Here is an 18,911-nt window from a genome sequence, read left to right as displayed (position 1 = left end):
AAAGACTGGATAATCATTTGTCAGAATGTTGCAGGAGTTACTGTTGCTTGAGGTAGAAGCTGATGAGTTCTGAGGTCCCTTAGAAACCTTTAAGATTCTGCAATAGATGCCCTTGTCAATGGCTACGTATATGTGGAAGAAGTAATCGTATTTTTCACAAATCTCTACAAATATCTTTCTCTACGTGCATCCTGTTTCCACCTTTCATTCTTGTCCATCTTTAGCTACTACATGCATACTTTTTCTTAAAGCTAAATGGTTCTAGGAAGCACCCCTTTCAAAATCCATTAAAAATGTGTTAAAACATTATAAATTTAAAAGCACACAGTCTACTGTATCATTACCCAAACTCATTTCTGCATCTCGGATCATGTCTAGTCTATAGTACTAATAAGTACTGTGAAGGGGTTCATGATCTCCTATATATATATTCACACACAGTCATGAATGTAATATAGAATTAAAGGTTAAGAAGTGATTCTCCATGGTCATTTAGTCCATCATTCAGGTATCCAAAAAGAGTTGTATTAAACAATTCTAAGAAAAGAATCCCCTAGAGGCAGTATGGAACATTGGACTTCTTGACTCCCTACAGATATCATCAAATCCTGAACAAGTAAAGAAGGGGCCAAAGAGATGACATGTTTCTGGGTGTCTGGGCTCCCTGTATCCTCCCAGCGCTAGCCCTGATTATTACTCACAGCCTAGGAAGGAGAGACTTCATTCCTCTGTTTTTCTCTGAGGACAATGGTAGGGAAGCACAACTCAATTAGGTAATTAGACCATATTTCCCTTATTAATATTGTTCTTAGCAAAAGATTTCTAGGGAGACCCTCTCTAGCCTGATTACAAGTTAGACAAAAGGAACTAGTCCAGGATAGTGATTCTCAAAAATAAATGTCAAATCCCAGGGAATTCACTGCAGGTCATTTGTTTGTGGTCTGTTCTTCCTATTCTCGAAGAGAACCATGATATCAGGAAGATGTTGTCATGAAAAGCCAGTGAATTGGATTTAAGTGAGGCAGGGCTGTGCAAAGTCACTAGCCTTACTCTCTCCTCCAGAACCATCTGGGTCCAGTGGCAAGATATAATTCAGGATGACTGGAGATGGCCCTGAAAGCAGGTGGAGGCCTTGGCCTTTTTAAGCTAAGGTCTTTCTCAGGTCTTACTTTAACTGAGACAAGGCTAGGTAAGAAATGAGGTAAAGAATGGCCTCTTTTACCTCCTCAAAAACAACAAAATAATCAGTCTGGAAGGGGAAGAAAGACCCTTAGGGTTTCTGGCCAAAACAGTATTTACACTTACTCTGAGTCATCAAAGTTCACACAATGACCAAGTGAGGCTTGGGTTGTGACCTACTGTTGGCCAATCAATGAGAGCCAAAGTGATTTGGGTTTAAGACACGGTCCTTAAAAAAATATCATCTATAAACCCAAGATATCTCACAAGGTTATAATAATAAAAATTTATATTCTTTTGGGCAGAGTACCATGAGGTAAAGGCATGATTCCCTATATGGATAGAGAGAGAAGAGGGAAGGAGAAGAGGGAAGGAGGGGGGAAAGGAGGGAATGGAGGAAGGAAGGAAAGAAGGGAAGAATGAAGGAGCTGCATTGTCCAACTAGAACTGGCCAATCATATGTCCAAAGAGATTTCAAATACTGGTTGCGGTTACTGCCAGGCACTCCTAGGCTTTGACAATTTATTGTCATATGAAGAAAACAAATGAGGTTAAAAAATTATTTATTTTCTGGGAAAGGGAAGAGAAGCAAGAAAAAAAGTATTAGTATAATGCATACTGCTTATCAGGCACTATGCTAAGCACTTTTACATGTATTATCATGCTCGATCCTCACAATAACCCTGAATTAGGTGCTATTATTATCCCCATTTTACAGTTGAAGAAACTGAGGCAAAGAAAGCTAAGTAATTTACTCAGGGTCACAATGCTAGTAAATATCTGAGGCTTGATTTGAATTCAGATCTTCCTGACTCCAGGTCAAAAGTACTAAGAGGTCATAGGAAGCCACAGAAACATTATGGGATCTCTGACCAGAAGGGATTTTTAAAATCATTTAGTCTAATCCCCAAAGGGGAAAAAGACTAGGACATTTCATTCATCCTCAGGCCTTCTGAATGCTGAGCCAGTCATAGAACCATTTAATAGGATCAAATAATTAGTCTTCATTATATGTTTAATGAATTAATAATGATAAAAATTCACACCTGATGATGACGACGACTAACATTTACAGAGCACTTAAATGTTGGCAAAGCAGCTTACAAATATCATCTCATTTTATCCCCGTAATACCTCTGAGAGGCAGGTGCCATAATTATCCCCATTTTACAGATGAGAAAATAAAGGCAAACAGAGACAAAGTGACTTGCCCAGGATCACAGCCAGTAAGTGTCTGAGGGCAGCTTTGGGTCTTCCTGACTCCAGGCCCAGTGCCTAGCCCACTACACCATTAGGTATTACAGGGAAAGCTCAACTGAGGTAATGTACATAAAGCACTTTGCAAAACTCTAAGGGACTCTGCAAATGTTAGTGAGGAAAGAGGTCTCCTGATTCCAAGTCCAACACTCTATCCACCATGTCATACCACAAAAATATTTGCCCAGGAGTTTCTTTTTTTTTTTAGTTTTTTTTTTTTATTTTTTGCTTTTTGGAAGGGGAGGGCAAGGCAACTGGGGTTAAGTGACTTGTCCAAGGTCACACGGCTAGTAAGTGTTGATTGTCTGAGGCCGTATTTGAACTCAGGTCCTCCTGATTCCAGGGCCAGTGCTCTATTCACTGCGCCACCTAGCCACCCCTGCCCAGGAGTTTCTACTAACAAGGCATAAGTAAATCATTCCATTTTAGTGCCACAAATAGCCCAAATGCAAAAACAGAAGAACAAGCCTAAATAAAACACAAGGCCTACTACTAGTACCCATACAGAATTATAGACTCAGACCTGGAAGGAATCTCTCAGCTAGTTCAATCCCTTCCTTCTGCAGACAAGGAAATTCAGATCACAAAGCTCATGTGATTTGCCCAAGGTTATAAAAGGAATAAGTGGCAAAGCAAATATTTAAACCCAGTTCCTGTAACTACAAATCTAGTATTCTTTTCACCTATGTACTACACTGCCTCTATCCTTAATGAAACCTGGCCACCAAGGTGAGTTTGGAGGAAGGGTGGCTTTAGAGAATAAGAATAAGCTCTGTCTTTAAGATGTCTATGGTCTATCCAGGAGGCAGCTGATGACACGGAAATAAAATTCAGGAGAGAAATTAAGATAAGATCCATAAATTTAGAAGATGATAATTTAAGCACAGGACCTAAGATCACCAAGCAAACATAATAATAACAAGGTCCAAGACAGAATCCTGGGGATACTTCCAAATTAAGCAAACAGAAAATGGGTGATGATCTTGCAAATGAAATTAAGGAATGATTAAACAGGAACAAGGAGGACCAGGAAAAAGCAATATCCCAGAAGCAAAGGAAAAGGAGTGAGTTCATTAAGAAAGATTAACATTACTAAAAGCTTTAGCAGGGTCAAAATGGAAGATGACAGAGAGACAAAGTCATCATATTTAGAAGTTAAGAAATCAAAGGATCATCACTCTAGAACTGGAAGGGTTTTCATAGGCCGTCTGGCCCAACCCTCTCATTGTACAGATGAAGAAACTCAGGCCCAGAGAGGTTATGACTTTTTCCCCCAGGATCACACAGATAGTATCAAAGACAGGATTTGAATCCATATCTCTAGAAACCATATATATATATATGCCCCAGGAAAATACCAGATCCCTCTTCTATCAGTCCTGGGTTAAGAAATAACTGTTTTGGGAGAGCTAAGCAGGGAATTACTCCCCTCCCCAACTATTCATATCTTCTTCCTTGATTCTTCTTGGTAGTTTACCTGAAATCATTCCTTAGCTAACAAGCAGCTGTTGCCTCTGCTGGATCTACTTCCCTCAGTCCTCTTCAGAAAGAACCTCACATCTATTGCTCAAGTCTATGCGTTTACAGATCCCCCAAACTTCTCTTTATCTCTGTATCACATTCTCATACTTTTCAACCTCAAGATACAGGTCAGGATTCCCTTCTGCCATTTCAGATAATTATTTGTTTTTATTTGATACCTCATTTAAAAAAAAATAAATGTTTCATTGTCCCTGAAAGCCTAGAAAGGCAGTTCCTCAAGTCCTTGTATCTACTCTTTTAAGAAGGAACCTGGTAATTTGAGGGATCAATGACAATTTCTTGGCCATGGCATAAAGATAAACATCACAAACTCACTGTAAATGCCTACAACACTTTCCCTGCTTTTTACAGATGAAAGAACAATTACAGTAGAGTGGTAGGGAGAGAAGCTAGATTATAAGGGGCTGGGTGGTAAAGAAGTAGAAGAAGTAGGTGTGGATAATTCTTCCTGAGAATTTGGCAGCAGGGGCGCCCACACACACACAAAAAACTAGCCATGTAACCTTGGGCAAGTTACTTAACCCCAATTGCCCTCCAAAAAAAGGAAAAAAAAAAGAATCTGGCAGTAAAAAAAAAAGGAAATGCAGAGTAATAGCCTTAGAACACTGGCAAAGAAATAAGGCTTCTGTCCTGAGGGAGTCAACTCGATTGAGCAAGTCTATAGATCTAAGGAGGGAGAAAGAAAAGAAAGGAGACTGGGAGACATGGAGGGTAAGGGGAGGGAAGGAAGGAGGGGGAGAGGGGGGGGAAAGAGAGAGAAAGAGAGAGACAGAGACAGAAAGAGAGACAGAGAGAGAGACAGAGAGAGAGAGACAGAGAGAGAGAGACAGAGAGAGACAGAGAGAGACAGAGAGAGACAGAGACAGAGACAGAGACAGAGAGAGAGAAAGAGAGACAGAGACAGAGACAGACAGAGACAGAGAGCGAGAGAGAGAGATTTAATGGAACTGAATCATCAATGGAACAAGCTCTAAGAGGAGAGAATGGAATCAAGAGCACAAGGAAAAGTGGGTTTGTCGTTGGCAGGAAGAGTCATGTTGTCCTTAGATGCAGGAGTAGGAATTATGCCAAAAGGGCTACTAAATTGTGCATACCCTTTGACCCAGCAATACCACTTCTATGGCTGTATCCCAAAAAGATTATAAAAATGGGCAAAAGACCCACATGTACAAAAGCATTTGTAGCAGCTCTTTTTGTGGTGGCAAAAGAATTGGAAATTGAAGGAATGCCCATAAATTGGGGAATGGCTGAACAAGTTGTGGTATATGAACATAATGGAATACAATTGTTCCATAAGAAATTATGAGTAGGTGGACTTCAGAAAAATCTGGACTTACATGAACTGATGCTGAGTAAAGTAAGCAGAACCAGAAAAACATTGTACATAGTAACAGCGACACTGTACAATGACCAACTCTGATAGACTTAGCTCTTCTCAGCAATGCAACGATCTAAGACAATTACAAGGGATTCATTATGGCAAATGTTGTCCACATCCAGAGAAAGAACTGTGGAATCTGCATGCAAATCCAAGAATACTATTTTCTCTCTCTCTTTTTTTGTTTTTTTTTTCTCATGGTTTTTCCCTTTGGTTCTTATTCTTCTTTACAACATGACTAATGTGGAAATATGTTTAATGTAATTGTGCATGTATATCCCATATCAGATTGCACACCATCTTGGGGAGGGGGAGGGAATAAAGGAGAGAAAATTTAAAACTCAAATCTTATAAAAATGAATTTTGAAAACTAAAACTAAGTAAACAAATATTTTTTAAAAGGAAGCAGGAGTAAAGGAAGAAAAGATGTATTGAGGCAAGAAATGAGAAAATGTACCTTCTTTCTTTCATTGGAGAGGTGAAGGGCCATAAATGTGAAATGTTCCATATGCTGTCACAGATAACATATATGTATCAGCTAATTTTGCTGAATTTTTTTGTGCTTTTTTAAAGGGAAGAGGAAGTGAAGTAAGACAGATGTATATATTTTTTAATAAGTTAAAAAAACATGAAACAAAAGATACAGGGAGATTTTAGGGGCATGAACTGGGGGAGAGAAGTACACTCACAGCTGATAGCTCTTTTTTCTAAGTAAAGTTGGAAGTAAGTATGTTGGGGGTGGGGGTGGGAACAAAGAACAAACCCTTAACAAATAAGACTTGGAACACTTACAAAGAAAAAGTGAGATAAAATCATTAAAGGACGAATAAAAGTTTGGCCATGTGGGAGCCACTTGAATTTAGTAAATTCAAGTTTACTTTACAAATTTACTAAATTACAAATTTAGTAAAAAAAAAATATAGTGGACCCAGTTGACACTGAAATAAGAAATTATTCCAACAAAGTTCACAGTTTAAGAGAAAGCAGGGGGCAAGAGAGTGATCCAGGATTGACTATTGGCAGGGATCAAATGTCAAAAGGAAAAGAGGGCAAAGAAGGCTGTACACAATTGAAATGATCAACTGTGGAGCTGTGGAGGGTTGAATGCAAAAATAGAAGGGGATAGTGAAGGTAAAAAGAGAGAAATGGAGGGACTAGACGCTTTATAAGACCAAAGAACAGGTTTAGGAGGAATGAGACATAAGGAAAAATGGAAAAAACAAGAAATTGTGGTCAGAGGGGGTAATTTCTGAGTTTAAGTTTATGCATTTGGAATATTCTGCCTCAAGAAGTCAGGGGTACTTCACTGGAGGTCTTCAAACAGACCCTACATGAACATTTGTCGGGGATTTTTACAGTGGGGAGTCCTTTCAGGCATTGCTGGACTAGAAAGTCTCTCAAATTCTCTGATTTCTGAAGTGGCACAGTCATGGGTGACAGTAACTTCTAAGTTATGACCATCTTTGTAAGTGGCTGACACAAAGTGAAGTAAAGGATCATGAGAGCTGAGGAAATAAATGAATAGGGTTGGAAACAACAATGTACATACTGAAATACCCAACTACAAGTGCTGGGATTGGGGTAGGAAGAAAAAATGTAAAGAATCAGGTAATGAAATCCTGAAGAAAGGAAAGCCAATGGCCTCTCCAAGAGATAACAATAAAGATTTGGACCAGACAATCTCTCTGGATAAAGTAAGCCTCAGAGGAAGAGAGGCAGAGGGTTGGTGGCAGATGGAAGATCTGGAGGTGGCAGTTAATAACAAAACCTACTATTCTTTTCCTAGACCAGTTTATGGGAGGACAAGAAAGAAGGCAGAACCAGCATGAGAGATGCTGCAATTAGTGATGTTCTGTAAGACAGTCAGGTTTTCTGTTTGTGCAAGATGGTAGAAAGAAGTTGAAAAAATTGAAAATGAAAAGAAGTGCATTCATTTCAGAATGGGGGTTGCAACAATGGAAATGGAGGGCAAAAGACAGGGACTGGAGTATGGTAGTACTGAAGTGGATGGAAATAAATGTATAGTGAGGAGGAGGAAAGAAGGGTTTTGTCCTGGGAGATGGAAGTCTGAGTCACTAAGATTAGGGGAAGAGGAGGTACAAATGGGCTAACCATAGGCACTAGTTAGGGCCTCTAACTCCCAGGATCCTGATGATGAAGTACAGGGTACAAGTGTACAGTGTACCATACAAGTACAGTGTTCCCTCTCCTAATATCAAAGAGTTGAAGGAGGGACAAGGGATAGAAAGTGGTCAGGCAGAAGGGTCTGAGACTGAAAGTCAGAATTCACATGTGGCACCAGGTCAGTATTCATATAGCCACATGGCAAGGGATCAGACACACACAAATGTTAAAACACACGTGAAACATCCTGAGGTCCTGGTCCTTTACTAGGCATTTGCCTATGGTCCAAGCCTTTCTGATTCCAAGGGTAGCATAAGACCTAACCCCAGCTTTTCAAAGAGTGCTCCTTTATTTTAAAATGTTCTTCTATATCATTCACCTAGCCTTGAATCTGAAGCTCAATCCTGTTCTAAGCTCCTTGAAAGAAGGGATTGTTTCATTATTTGTATTTGTACTCCCAGCAACTAACCAAGAATGGACAGTTAACAACTATTCATCAATTAATTTACTGAATGATTAGCCTCTCTCTAGGAAATAGCTAACATCTGAGGGGGAAACCCACATGCCTACATATAGCCCTACCAAATGTGTCCCACCCACATACTAATTTTTTTAATCATAATAAAAGCAATTATAACATGACATTATTTCCCTCTTGTTGCTTAGAAAAAAATGAAATGTAAGCTCCTAATATCAATACAGCTTTGAAAGAATCAAAATACAAATAATAGAAATTCACAATTGTTTAATACTGTAAGAAAAAAATCAATGGAATGTATGAGCCTATGAATAAGAAAACTTTAACTCAATTCTATATATTAATACCCTCTATTTGTCTTAAAGCACAGTTTTAAAATTTGATGTTATTAACCTGTGCCTTTAGTTTCACTGTATATTCTCAGCACCATGGAATTTCACTTTAAGTCATGACCTTAAAAAAGATGAAATTAGCAAGCACTTTAAGTCCAGTTACCTGTTATACAAGACTGCTGAGTGGCCAAATCTGTTAACATCATGATGAAGATCAGGTCTTTGAAGTACTGACCAGCGATCACAAGCTAGAAGTTGAAAGACATTTCAAAAGTGCTTATCATTCATGATATCCAGGTTATGACACTGTTTTGAGGAGGGAAAGGCTAGAACAATCTCAACACTCCCAAAATGTCTCTATTTCCCTCAATAATGAACTGATGATGGAATTCATCTACTTTTGAAAAGATATGTGGCATTCAAGTTCATGTATATGTTCCCGTGTGGGCAAACACTACCCTCTACTGGTCATTAAAGGTAACCACATTTAGTAATTTTTAATCAAGTGTGGGTAGTGCTGGTTTGAAGAACCCTGTTAAAGCACATTCATTTGCCCCAATGAAATATAACAACTCAGGAAGTCTATCAAAAAGGTCTTCTGAGATCACTCCTTACAGAAAAATTACTGGTGCATTCCACAGTACAGGGCATTTTAAATTCAGAAAGGAAAGGTCCCGTCTAACAGGTAATTTAACCCCCTCTCAAAAAATTACTTTCTAACACTACTTAACCCAAAATATGTCAGAAAAAAAGGACTAGACTACCAGTGCCTTTCTGAAAATGTGAAAACTGTTAAATGGGTCTAAAAAGAGGAACCTCACATCTCTCTTCCCTGTACTATCATATCCAATATAAAGGCACATTTTTCAAAAGGTTCAAAAGGACGGACAGGAAGGAAAGGAAATAAGCATTTATTAAGCACCCACTATCTAGCACCGTGCTAAGCCCTCTATAAATATCATTTCGTTTGATCCTCACAAAAGCCTGAGGAGGTATGTGCTATTATTATCTCCATTTTACAGTTGAATAAACTACAAAGAAGCTCCTTTAATGCTAAATCAGCTTGGAAAACTTACCAATATCATAGGCCATGAAATCTGATGAAAAGCACTTGGCACCATGGCTCATAGAAGTATCATTGTGTGTGTTTCCTCCAAATACCAGCATGGTTCCACTGATTATCACAGCCGTGTGCAAATAACGGAAGAAACGGCTATCCTTAAGAATGGTCCTTTTAAGTTAAGGGAAGAAAAGGTATTTTAAAAATACTTCTTAATCACTGACAAATACATAATAACATTTCATTAATTTTTAACAAAAAATACATGAATATTCATGTATTTGTATACATTGTATACAATAGTCATTGTATGGTTTCTCCCTTGTTGTCAGGGCATTTCATATTTAAAATAAAGTTCTACATAAGTGTGAATTACTACCATGCTCCTGCGAACTTATCACTTTCAACAGCTACATTTTCCTCCAAAGATTTAGCTCATAGTCTATAGAACTGATAAGAGTCTTAGACATCATCTGACCCTTTTCCCTGATTTTACAAATGAAGGAACTGAGGCTGAGAGAAAGCAAGTGATCAACCCAAAGATAGTAGGCAGAAGACTCAGGAATCAAAACCCAGGTCCTTTGACTAATACTTCTATAATTTGCTTTGTCTTGTTTTTCCCCTCCCCTAAAATCAAATTCAGTCTATTCAGGGACATAAACTGAAATTTCTTCTGGAAAAAAAAAACACACAACTAAATATTTCCTGCTTGACTAACATAAGTTATAGGAACTCAACCCCTCCCCCATTACTAAAGTCACAAAACCTACATAGCTTTTGAGAAATAGATGAAAATCAGATGTGCGCTTAGTAACTTTTTAATGGAATTTTAAAATTCCAAAATACTGTGCCAATTCTATTCAATGCTCAGATAACATAACTGTTATAACTAGATTTCATATCTCAAATGAGTCACTTTATACTTATTATAATTATCAGGATTTTATTATCACATTTATTTTATGAGGTAAGAGTAAATATTCTGCTTATCTATATAACATGGATTACAGACTAATCTAGATTAAATAACAGCACCCCAGTTATCCACAAGGAAAATGCAAATGAAAAAGGCTTCTGAGTAGTCACAAAGTTTATTCAAAACTCATGCACTTTACTCAAAGTAAAGCCCTTGGGCCCAGACTCAAGAGTTTATTTATTTTTACTTAACAGACAATTCTGACAGGTTGAAGAACCTATTTTTCAAATCCCTTGTGTGAATTAGGAGTACAAAATTAAATGAGCTATACAAGCAGACAGGAGCAAAAACTGATAGCCAAAATCTCAAACAAGAACTCAAAAAACACAGCCTGCTCAGGTCATTTAATGAAGGGGCAAATAGGTCTATTACACTTTAACAGCCCCTGAAAATATAACTTTATTGAAGCACAGAAAAATAAGATGTTTATAGTAATGACCCTGAGACTAAGGCACCAACAACAAAAAACACTATTAAACTGCCTTGCTGATGGTGCACACCTCTAATTCCTTTTCTTCTGGTAGGGAGTTCCAAGCTTCAGTAGGCTCAGCCACTGGGTATCTGCACTAAATTTTATACTAATAAAGTGAGAGTGAGGGGGAACCAGATAGTCTGAAGAGGGATGGAACTGGCACCAAGGTAGAAAACAGAGCAGGTCAAAGCTCTAATGAGGACAGGAGTGGGACTGGGCAGTGAGTGGCCCTTGCACTTCTAGTTTGGGTGACATAGGAAAACATAGTCTTTAAAAAAACCCATTAAATTGTGTGCAGAAAATACTACTTAAGAAGGGATGTTTGTGACTGAGCTGGGAAAATCTCCTTCCCAAAACATTAAAGTTTGAGTGCATGTAAGACTAAATTTCGTCAAGACTTGACAATCCACAATAACTCAATCTCTAAGAATTCTAGCCAGCTAGGGATTTACTCTGGCACTACAGAGATGTGAAAAGCCAACAAGAAGTAGAGGCTGAAGATGGTTTTCTCCACTTTTCTACATAATAATGCAGAAAGGGGGAATATGAGTTACTCTGTACTTCCTAACTTACCTCTGTGCAATATCATACATCAAAGGACAAAGTCAATAATTATATTAAGGAAAAAATACCTACCACATCTGAGTATCCACATCATACTTATACAGATCATCAGCAAGTCTATATTTGTTGGCACTGAAAGCCTTATAACCGCCATGTATGTAGAGGGAATTTGTCTTGGCATCATAAACACTACTGTGGCCATAACCTCCTTGTACAAGAGCACCCTGAGTTTGTAAAATACTCCATGTATTCTTATCTAAAAAAGGAAATGCAATTAAAGTCAAATACTACAGATTACTCAACTTTGTAATCTTAATATATGTGAAAGATAAAGAGAAAAGACATTAGCAGACAGTTCAGTTGATCAATTTTCATTTTTAAATTACCATTAATAATAAGTAAAACAATTGCAACAGAAATAGTAGATAATTCAGGTGGATTGGAAAACACCAACTTGTTAAATACTCAAATTTTAATTTTAATGAACTTTTATCTATAGGGGGCATCTGAGTAAAATTTAACTCTAATTTACTACAAGTGTTTATTAAATGCCCATGACTTTTCATGAGGTCTTTATAGTAAAAGAAGAAAAGAATTAAATTGCTGGTGGGCTTTTTTCTTTTTAAAATAATAAGTAATTTTCATTTTCAAAACTCTGAATAATAAAATTATGACAGATTATAAAATTACTAATGGCAATCTGATTCCACTACCAAATTCCCTACCCCTGAACTATGCCAATTGTTAAGAAATCAAAACTGATCAGGTTCCAGGCAGAACAGGTGACCTTTTTTTCTACTCTTTGTATCTAGCATATTCAGCAAGAATTACAAAGTCAACAGAGGTTAAACAGGTAAGTAAGCCCTACCCAAGCCCAGACTGTGAGAGCTAGACAGTCAATGAAAGGTAAAATCTCTCTGGGTTACACAACCCTAAGCCAGGCACAATAGAAAACCTAAGAAAAGGTGACAGAATATAAAGAAATTACACCTCCCACTGTCGCCTATTTAGACTTAATGCAGACTGCTCTCCAGGAAAACTTCTTGAATCAGAAACAGCCTGGCTTCAGAACTCTAAGGCCATGTCCACTGTCAAAACCTTTTCCCCTCGAGGAAGACACAGTACAAAGTACTGTCTAAGGACAAAGAGAAACAAACTAACAGAATATCCTGATTTGAATAAAGTTTCCATGGACATTCTGGGAATTGAAGTAGAAAAGAAAGGGAGGTCAAGGGAAAAAATTCAGAATTAATGGCTGAAACCCAAGCAAAGTCATTTTCTAGTCTTGTCAGTTAAGAGGCCTGGGCTCTCTGCTGTAGTACTAACAGGCCTTAAAACCAAATTAAAGTGATGAGGTTTTATCCTATTCCTCTCATGTCTGAGTGCCAGGGTAACTATCAGGCAATATACACTTACTCCTTAGTACTAATTTCTCAGGTGGAATGGCCAGTGTACTAAATGATGGACTGCAACTAAGATTACTATCAGCTAGAAAAGCGAAATGATTTTGTGTGAACAACTGTATTGTATAAATCTGCTTCCTTAATAGCCAGTTCCTCATAGTTTAACCATGAGAGGCTAAAAGAAGAATATACTACACCAAGGAGGTATTGGTTACAGAGCCCAAGGAGAGGATAAGATACTGGTGCCGAGACAGTAAGGAGAGAAGCCAGGTGTTAGGGAGCTGGCACGCATTTACAACTCTGACCCAGACCTATGTGAAAAGCTAACATGTCAAAGAGTGATTACACTTGAATCCAAAGGGACAAGGTAGGAATAACAAACAGAAGTTGCAAAGAATATATTTCCTCCAAGTAAGGCAAAAATTCTAACAGTCAGAAGTACCTAAAAGTAGAATGCACTACTTCAGAAAGTAGCTGTTTCCCCAACAATGGAGGTAATCAAGTAGCTTTCAGATAATCACTTGTCAAAGATGATGTTATACAGGGAACTCCAGTCCGAGTTGGACAAGGTGATCCGTCATGACTCTTCTGAGTTTGAGATTCTGAGGATTTAAAGATTCAGCAGACTAGAATGATGAGTAAAGTGAGTAAGATTCAATGCAATATAAATAAATGTGAATTCCTATACTTAGCTATTTAAAAAAAAACGAAAAGCACAAATGGTTTTTTTCAAGATTAAACAGGATTTCAGTTTGACTACTATATTTTAAGAAGGATACTGATAAATGGAATTGCATACAACAAAGGATGGATCCTGAGAAACTGCAAACTGCCATATGAAGCACAGTTAAAGACATTGGGCATCTTTAGTTGGGAAAAGAAATTGCAGAGGAGACTTACTAGATATCTTCAAATAATTAAAAGGGAGAGAATGGGATCAAGGACATAAGTAGATGTTGGAGATCAAGTACTACCTTCTACTGAGTCTTTCCCAAGCCCCAAATGCTGCTACCTTCCCTATAAGATAACCTTTTATTTCTTTTTGATGTATTCACTTTATGCTAATATATGTATATGGCATCTAAGTCAGGAGCAGCTTCATTTTTGTCACTGCATCCCTCACACCCAGAACAGTGCTTATCTGTTATTAACAAATAGATGTTTGCCAACTGACTGAAGGACTATTAGTTATAGAAAAGAAATGTAAGCTGTATTCCCCACAGCTCCAGAGAGCAGAAGTAGACCTTCCCAAGAGGTTCTTGAGAGAGCAGGGCTCCTCTAGTGCATCAGCTTCTCAAGTACACTAAGGAGCTGGGAATACAATGACAACTTCCTTCACAGTCAATTCAATCCCTTTTACAATTCCAATCAAGTGATGTGAAGAGGAGAAACAGCCTCACTTCACAGCACAACTGAGAGGGCAACAGTGCTAAACCTCATTAATGCTAAAACTAAAGACAAATCAGGAGACCCTGGCTGGCTTCTCTCTATCACTTATATAACAGAAGGCAGTCTAAGCTCCCCTTGGAAGTGATCTCATGGGGTAAGTTATTGTATTGCAATAACAACTGCTATCACAATAGCCTAATAATGTCCTGGAACACAGCAAGATCTTGTGGGTCTGGAGGTAGAATTTTGGTTTGGGATTGGGAAAAGATATAGGGGACAGATCTAAGGGAAAGGGAAATATAACATCAATGCAATACTAGCTTATACAACCCATATTTAATAGAGTCCTGCACTGGAAGTCAGAAAGACCTGAGCACATTCAAGTCCTACTTGAAATTATTATTAGCTGTGTGATTCTAGGCAAGTTATTTAATGTCCAAAAGCCCCAGTTTTCTCGTCTATAAAATAAGGATAATAACAACTACCTTACAACAGAGTTGTGAAGATAAAATACATAAAGTGCTTTTCAAACTTTAAAGTGCTATTTAAATTTTAACTATTTTTATCTTTTAGTCCAATCTATATCTGAGGAGGAATTCCTCCTCAAGAGGTGGATCATTCAGCCTCCATTTGATGTGGCATCCACTCCATACCAATGGAATCTATTCTACTTTTGCACAGCTCTAAAGGTTAGCAAGTTCTTCCTGACATCAAGTCAAAAAACTTTCTCTCTGAAACTTCTATCCATTGCTCCTAGTTCTACTTTCTGGGGCCAAGCAGAACAAATCTCATCCCTCTTCCACAGACATCTTTTTTACATACTTCCAAGAGAGCAAGCATACTTCTCTAAGCTAAACATACTCAGTTCCTTCCATTAATCGGCATATGACATGGTCTTCAGTCCTCTTGTTCCCCTACCCTCTGGATAATGCACCTGTCAACATCCTCCCTAAAATGTAACAAACAGAACTTAATACAATGATCCAGATGAAAGCTAACTAAGGCAGAAGAAGGCCTATTTCCTACCCAAATGTACTAATCTATTAATTCAGTCTAATATCAGAATAATCTTTTGCAATGCAATTTCACATTGGGAAAAACAAAGTCCCAGCTTTTAAGAAGGTTACAAAGCAAGTTCTTCACTAATTTCTAAGTAATTCCAATTTCTAAATTGCGGTTCAAGGTGCCAGTCTGAGCTTTTGTGGCTTCCTAAGCTAGAAATCAGCCATACTCATTTTCAGATTTTTCTTTTAAGGATTTATTAAAAAATAAAATATAGTATACAGAAAAAATCAACAATATAGTTGCAGGTAATCAGAGTGTATAGAAGACTACCTAGCTCATGATTTTCTGCTTGTTATGCTAACCTATAATCCAAAGTTTCACAGAGTCCAAGGCCTGTAAGATTTCTTCCTGACTATGCTACCCATCTAGTCCTCAAAAAGAGAATGACATCTTTCATTCCTTCAATTCCAAATTAGTCCACCTGGGTGCTTTGGCACCCATACAATGGTTTATAATACAGTCTGAATTCATCCTTAGCCAATCAGGAAACCTTATTGCTGGTAGATTTTTGCTATTCTATGCACATTCCTATGTAAACACTTAGATAACTAGATATTTCTTTTACCAATCAGGATTTAAAAAAAAACTATCCCACTTGACTAAAGTGTTTTCCATTACCTAAAACAAAAAACACACCCAGTTAACCTCTAAAGTTTGCAAAAGGCAATTCTTTTCATTACACAGTTCTTTCTTCAAGCAGCTTGCAACCTAGCTGAGTGATAATACAAAATAGTCAAATATTTGTAATAATCTTTGTACTGTTATCATAAAAGAGGTATTCAGTCACTAAAGATCTGCGAAGGCTCCATGGAGGAGGCCACATTTTAGCTAAGTCTTGAAAAAAGGACAAGATTTCAATAGGTGAAAAGCATACCAGGCTTTCCTAACTGAGGAGCATGAGGAGGAAAGAGAAGGAACAAAAGTTCAGTAGCAGTAAAGTATGAAACATTTGGGTAAGAGCGACTGTATGCAAGATTGCATGCTAGTAGGTAGGTTCTAGGCCCCCCTGTAAAGGCCCTTAGAGAATAGCAAAGTATAAAACAGAATAGGGGAGGGGAGGGAGAGGGAGAATGAAGGCAGGAAAACTAGGTTAGAAGACAAGTAGAACCATCCAAGACCTATATCAAGAGCCCATAATAGGCTGGTGGCAATAAAAATGGACAAGAGAAGAGAGAGCTGAAAAACAGTGTGGAGGCAGAACCTCTAGAGCACTGAAGATGTTGGAATGTGGCATATAAGGAAAAGGCAGGCATTAAAGTTCCAGGCCTAGTTAATGAAGAATGGTGACAGGACCACTAACACAAGTTATCTGGGGGTGTCATGCAGTCCTACATATCAACCTTCTGAGGGCAGATATCAAACCTTCTCCTCCTTGACATCTTACCCAGCATGGAAATACATACAGTATTCTCCATAAACCCAGCATTTAAATCTAGCGTTTCACACAGAGCAGGCATGATTTTTTTAACTGAATAGGCAAGACAAAATGAAAACTGGGTTTTGGTTTATTTGTTTCTGTGGGCTTTTTTTCAGGTAGGAGTGTAATGAAGGAGAGAAGAAATGTAGAAAGAAGTTCCATTTTATACAGATCAAATAATTTCAGTTTCTTAAAATTTTTCTTATAGTTCTAAATTTTCAGTACTATAATCACTTTTGTCACTTCAAGACCTTATCCAAATGTCCACATTTCTCATATTGAAGATTTCAAAACTGGTCAATGGCTGAAATATACAAATCTATTTTGCCACCTCTCATCTTCCATACCATATATCAATATTAACCAAGTTTCAGGAGAAAAGACTGGCTCAGTGTTAATTATGTAATAAATGTTAAAAAGCAACCACTGACAATAATGTACCTACCAATGTCATATTCCTGCACATTGCTTATGTAGCCATAGAGAGGACAGTGACCAAAGATGACCAGCATGACAACTCGGCCATTTTTCATTGTGACAATGTGTGCTGAGTGCCCAACAACTGCATACTGCTCCTTTGCTTTGGGGGCCAATAAAACCCATGATTCATTTTTAATGTGAAACACCCTTAACTCATTTGTCACATTGCCTGTTGAATCAATTTTTCCTCCATACATGTAGATTTTGTCCTAGAAACAAAATTTGGAAGAAATGTTAAAAGGCTCAAACGTGAGAAGAGAAGAAAAAAGGTCATTTATTTCTACTCTATATTACATAGTAAATTCTTAATGACTGCTTTTAGATTCTAGACATTTGGAAAAGTCACTGAAGAGGTATAGAATCTATATAAGTGATTTTCAAAAACATAATTTTAATATAATGTATGATACTGAAATATAGCTTATAGTCTATTTTTTTTTTTCAGGCAGGAATGAACATGATGCAGTAGATAGGGCACTGGGCTTGGAGTAAGGAAGACCTAGGATCAAGGCCCACTTCAGACACTTACTAACTGTGTGACCCTGGGCAAGTTATTTAACCTCTCTGTGCCTCAGTTTCCTCATCTATAAAATGAGGGGGTTGTGCTCCATGGCTTCTAAGGTCACTTCCAGTTCTAAATCTATGATCCTATAGAGGTCAGACTGTAATTCATCACATGCCATATCTCCAACACCTGTCCACTCTTCCTGGTCTTTCTCTGATGAGGTCTTTTGCAGTATAAAATGACTTGGAAAAACAAAACTCAACAGGTTTCTCACACTACTCCCTAACACAGAAAAAAGAAAAAATAAGTGAAACTATACAGTCTTATTGGGTAATATAGCTATTCTTTCTTCAAGTGATCTAAACATTTATGAAAAAATATGCTTCTGACTAATTAATGACATAAGCAGCTTCAATCTGTTTTAGGATTTTCAGTGTTCTGCCCCACAATTAACATTTCCCTAATACAATTTTAATTCTATTAAAAAATTACTGATAGATGTCAAAGTCACCTTAAACTTCTTCCTCTTTATTTCTACTTATCTACTGCTCTGCCTTTTATTATGTTTTCCACATAGGAGGCAAGATTTAACCAATCAAAAGTCATGTTAAATCTCTTTTTAACAACAATAGAATAATGAAAATAAAGCAATCACAGAAAAGTTAAATTTCTCATCCCTGAGTGGAGACATTTTACCTGGTACAATGCCAAAGAATGACCATATCTGACAACCACATCGTTTACAGTTTGGTTCAGTGGAAGCCACTCCCCAGCATCAAGGTCATACCTGTACAACAAGGAGAGATTATGTTTTTACTCAAACAAAAGAAAAGTATTTCACATTCTATTCTTTGTTATCAGTTTCACCACAGAATCCCACTAAACTTGCCAGAGGGGGGGGGGGGGGGGGAGAGGGGGGGCAGGGAGAAGCCATCTAGTTACACCAGGTAAGTACTTGGATAGGTAAATATCAGGGATGACCCTGGTACTCATAAAGAAAGAAAAGCGACTAATAACTGCTGTGGACAACAGAGGTATTTCTGATGACCAACCCTTCCAAATTGGTGCAACTGCTTCATTATGAGGATAGAGACCAGGCCTGTGTTACTGCTGAAACACCCTCTACCCATGCAAATCAGCTCTTCCTCTACGACCTACTGCCAGAGAGCTGCCTAAAGAACTGAAAGATTAAGTATGGTGCCCAGTGTCACATAGCTGTTATGTTTCAAAGACAGGAGTCAAGCCTGGATCTTCTTAGCTCTGAGCCCCCTCTATATACACTCTACCACG

General features: G+C 37.9%; 1 protein-coding gene across 2 annotated transcripts in view; it reads right to left on the bottom strand.

Moving 5' to 3' along the window:
- Nucleotides 1-18,911, bottom strand: part of ATRN (attractin) — a 237,717-nt gene that overhangs the window by 135,989 nt on the left and 82,817 nt on the right. For both annotated transcript variants that reach the window (XM_069071714.1, XM_069071705.1), the window contains exons 7-11: nt 18,318-18,408; nt 17,082-17,325; nt 11,435-11,618; nt 9,367-9,521; nt 8,454-8,538 (exon numbers count right to left, since the gene is read on the bottom strand). In XM_069071714.1, coding sequence (XP_068927815.1) covers nt 8,454-8,538; nt 9,367-9,521; nt 11,435-11,618; nt 17,082-17,325; nt 18,318-18,408 — 759 coding nt within the window. The remainder of the gene's footprint in view (nt 1-8,453; nt 8,539-9,366; nt 9,522-11,434; nt 11,619-17,081; nt 17,326-18,317; nt 18,409-18,911) is intronic.

Source organism: Petaurus breviceps, unplaced genomic scaffold, assembly GCF_028583685.1.
Source record: "Petaurus breviceps papuanus isolate PSGF00001 unplaced genomic scaffold, PetGlider_PUasm1.0 140, whole genome shotgun sequence".
Classification (NCBI taxonomy): domain Eukaryota; kingdom Metazoa; phylum Chordata; class Mammalia; order Diprotodontia; family Petauridae; genus Petaurus; species Petaurus breviceps.
The sequence above is the reverse complement of the archived record's forward strand: the minus strand, read 5'-3'. Positions and strand labels throughout refer to the sequence as shown.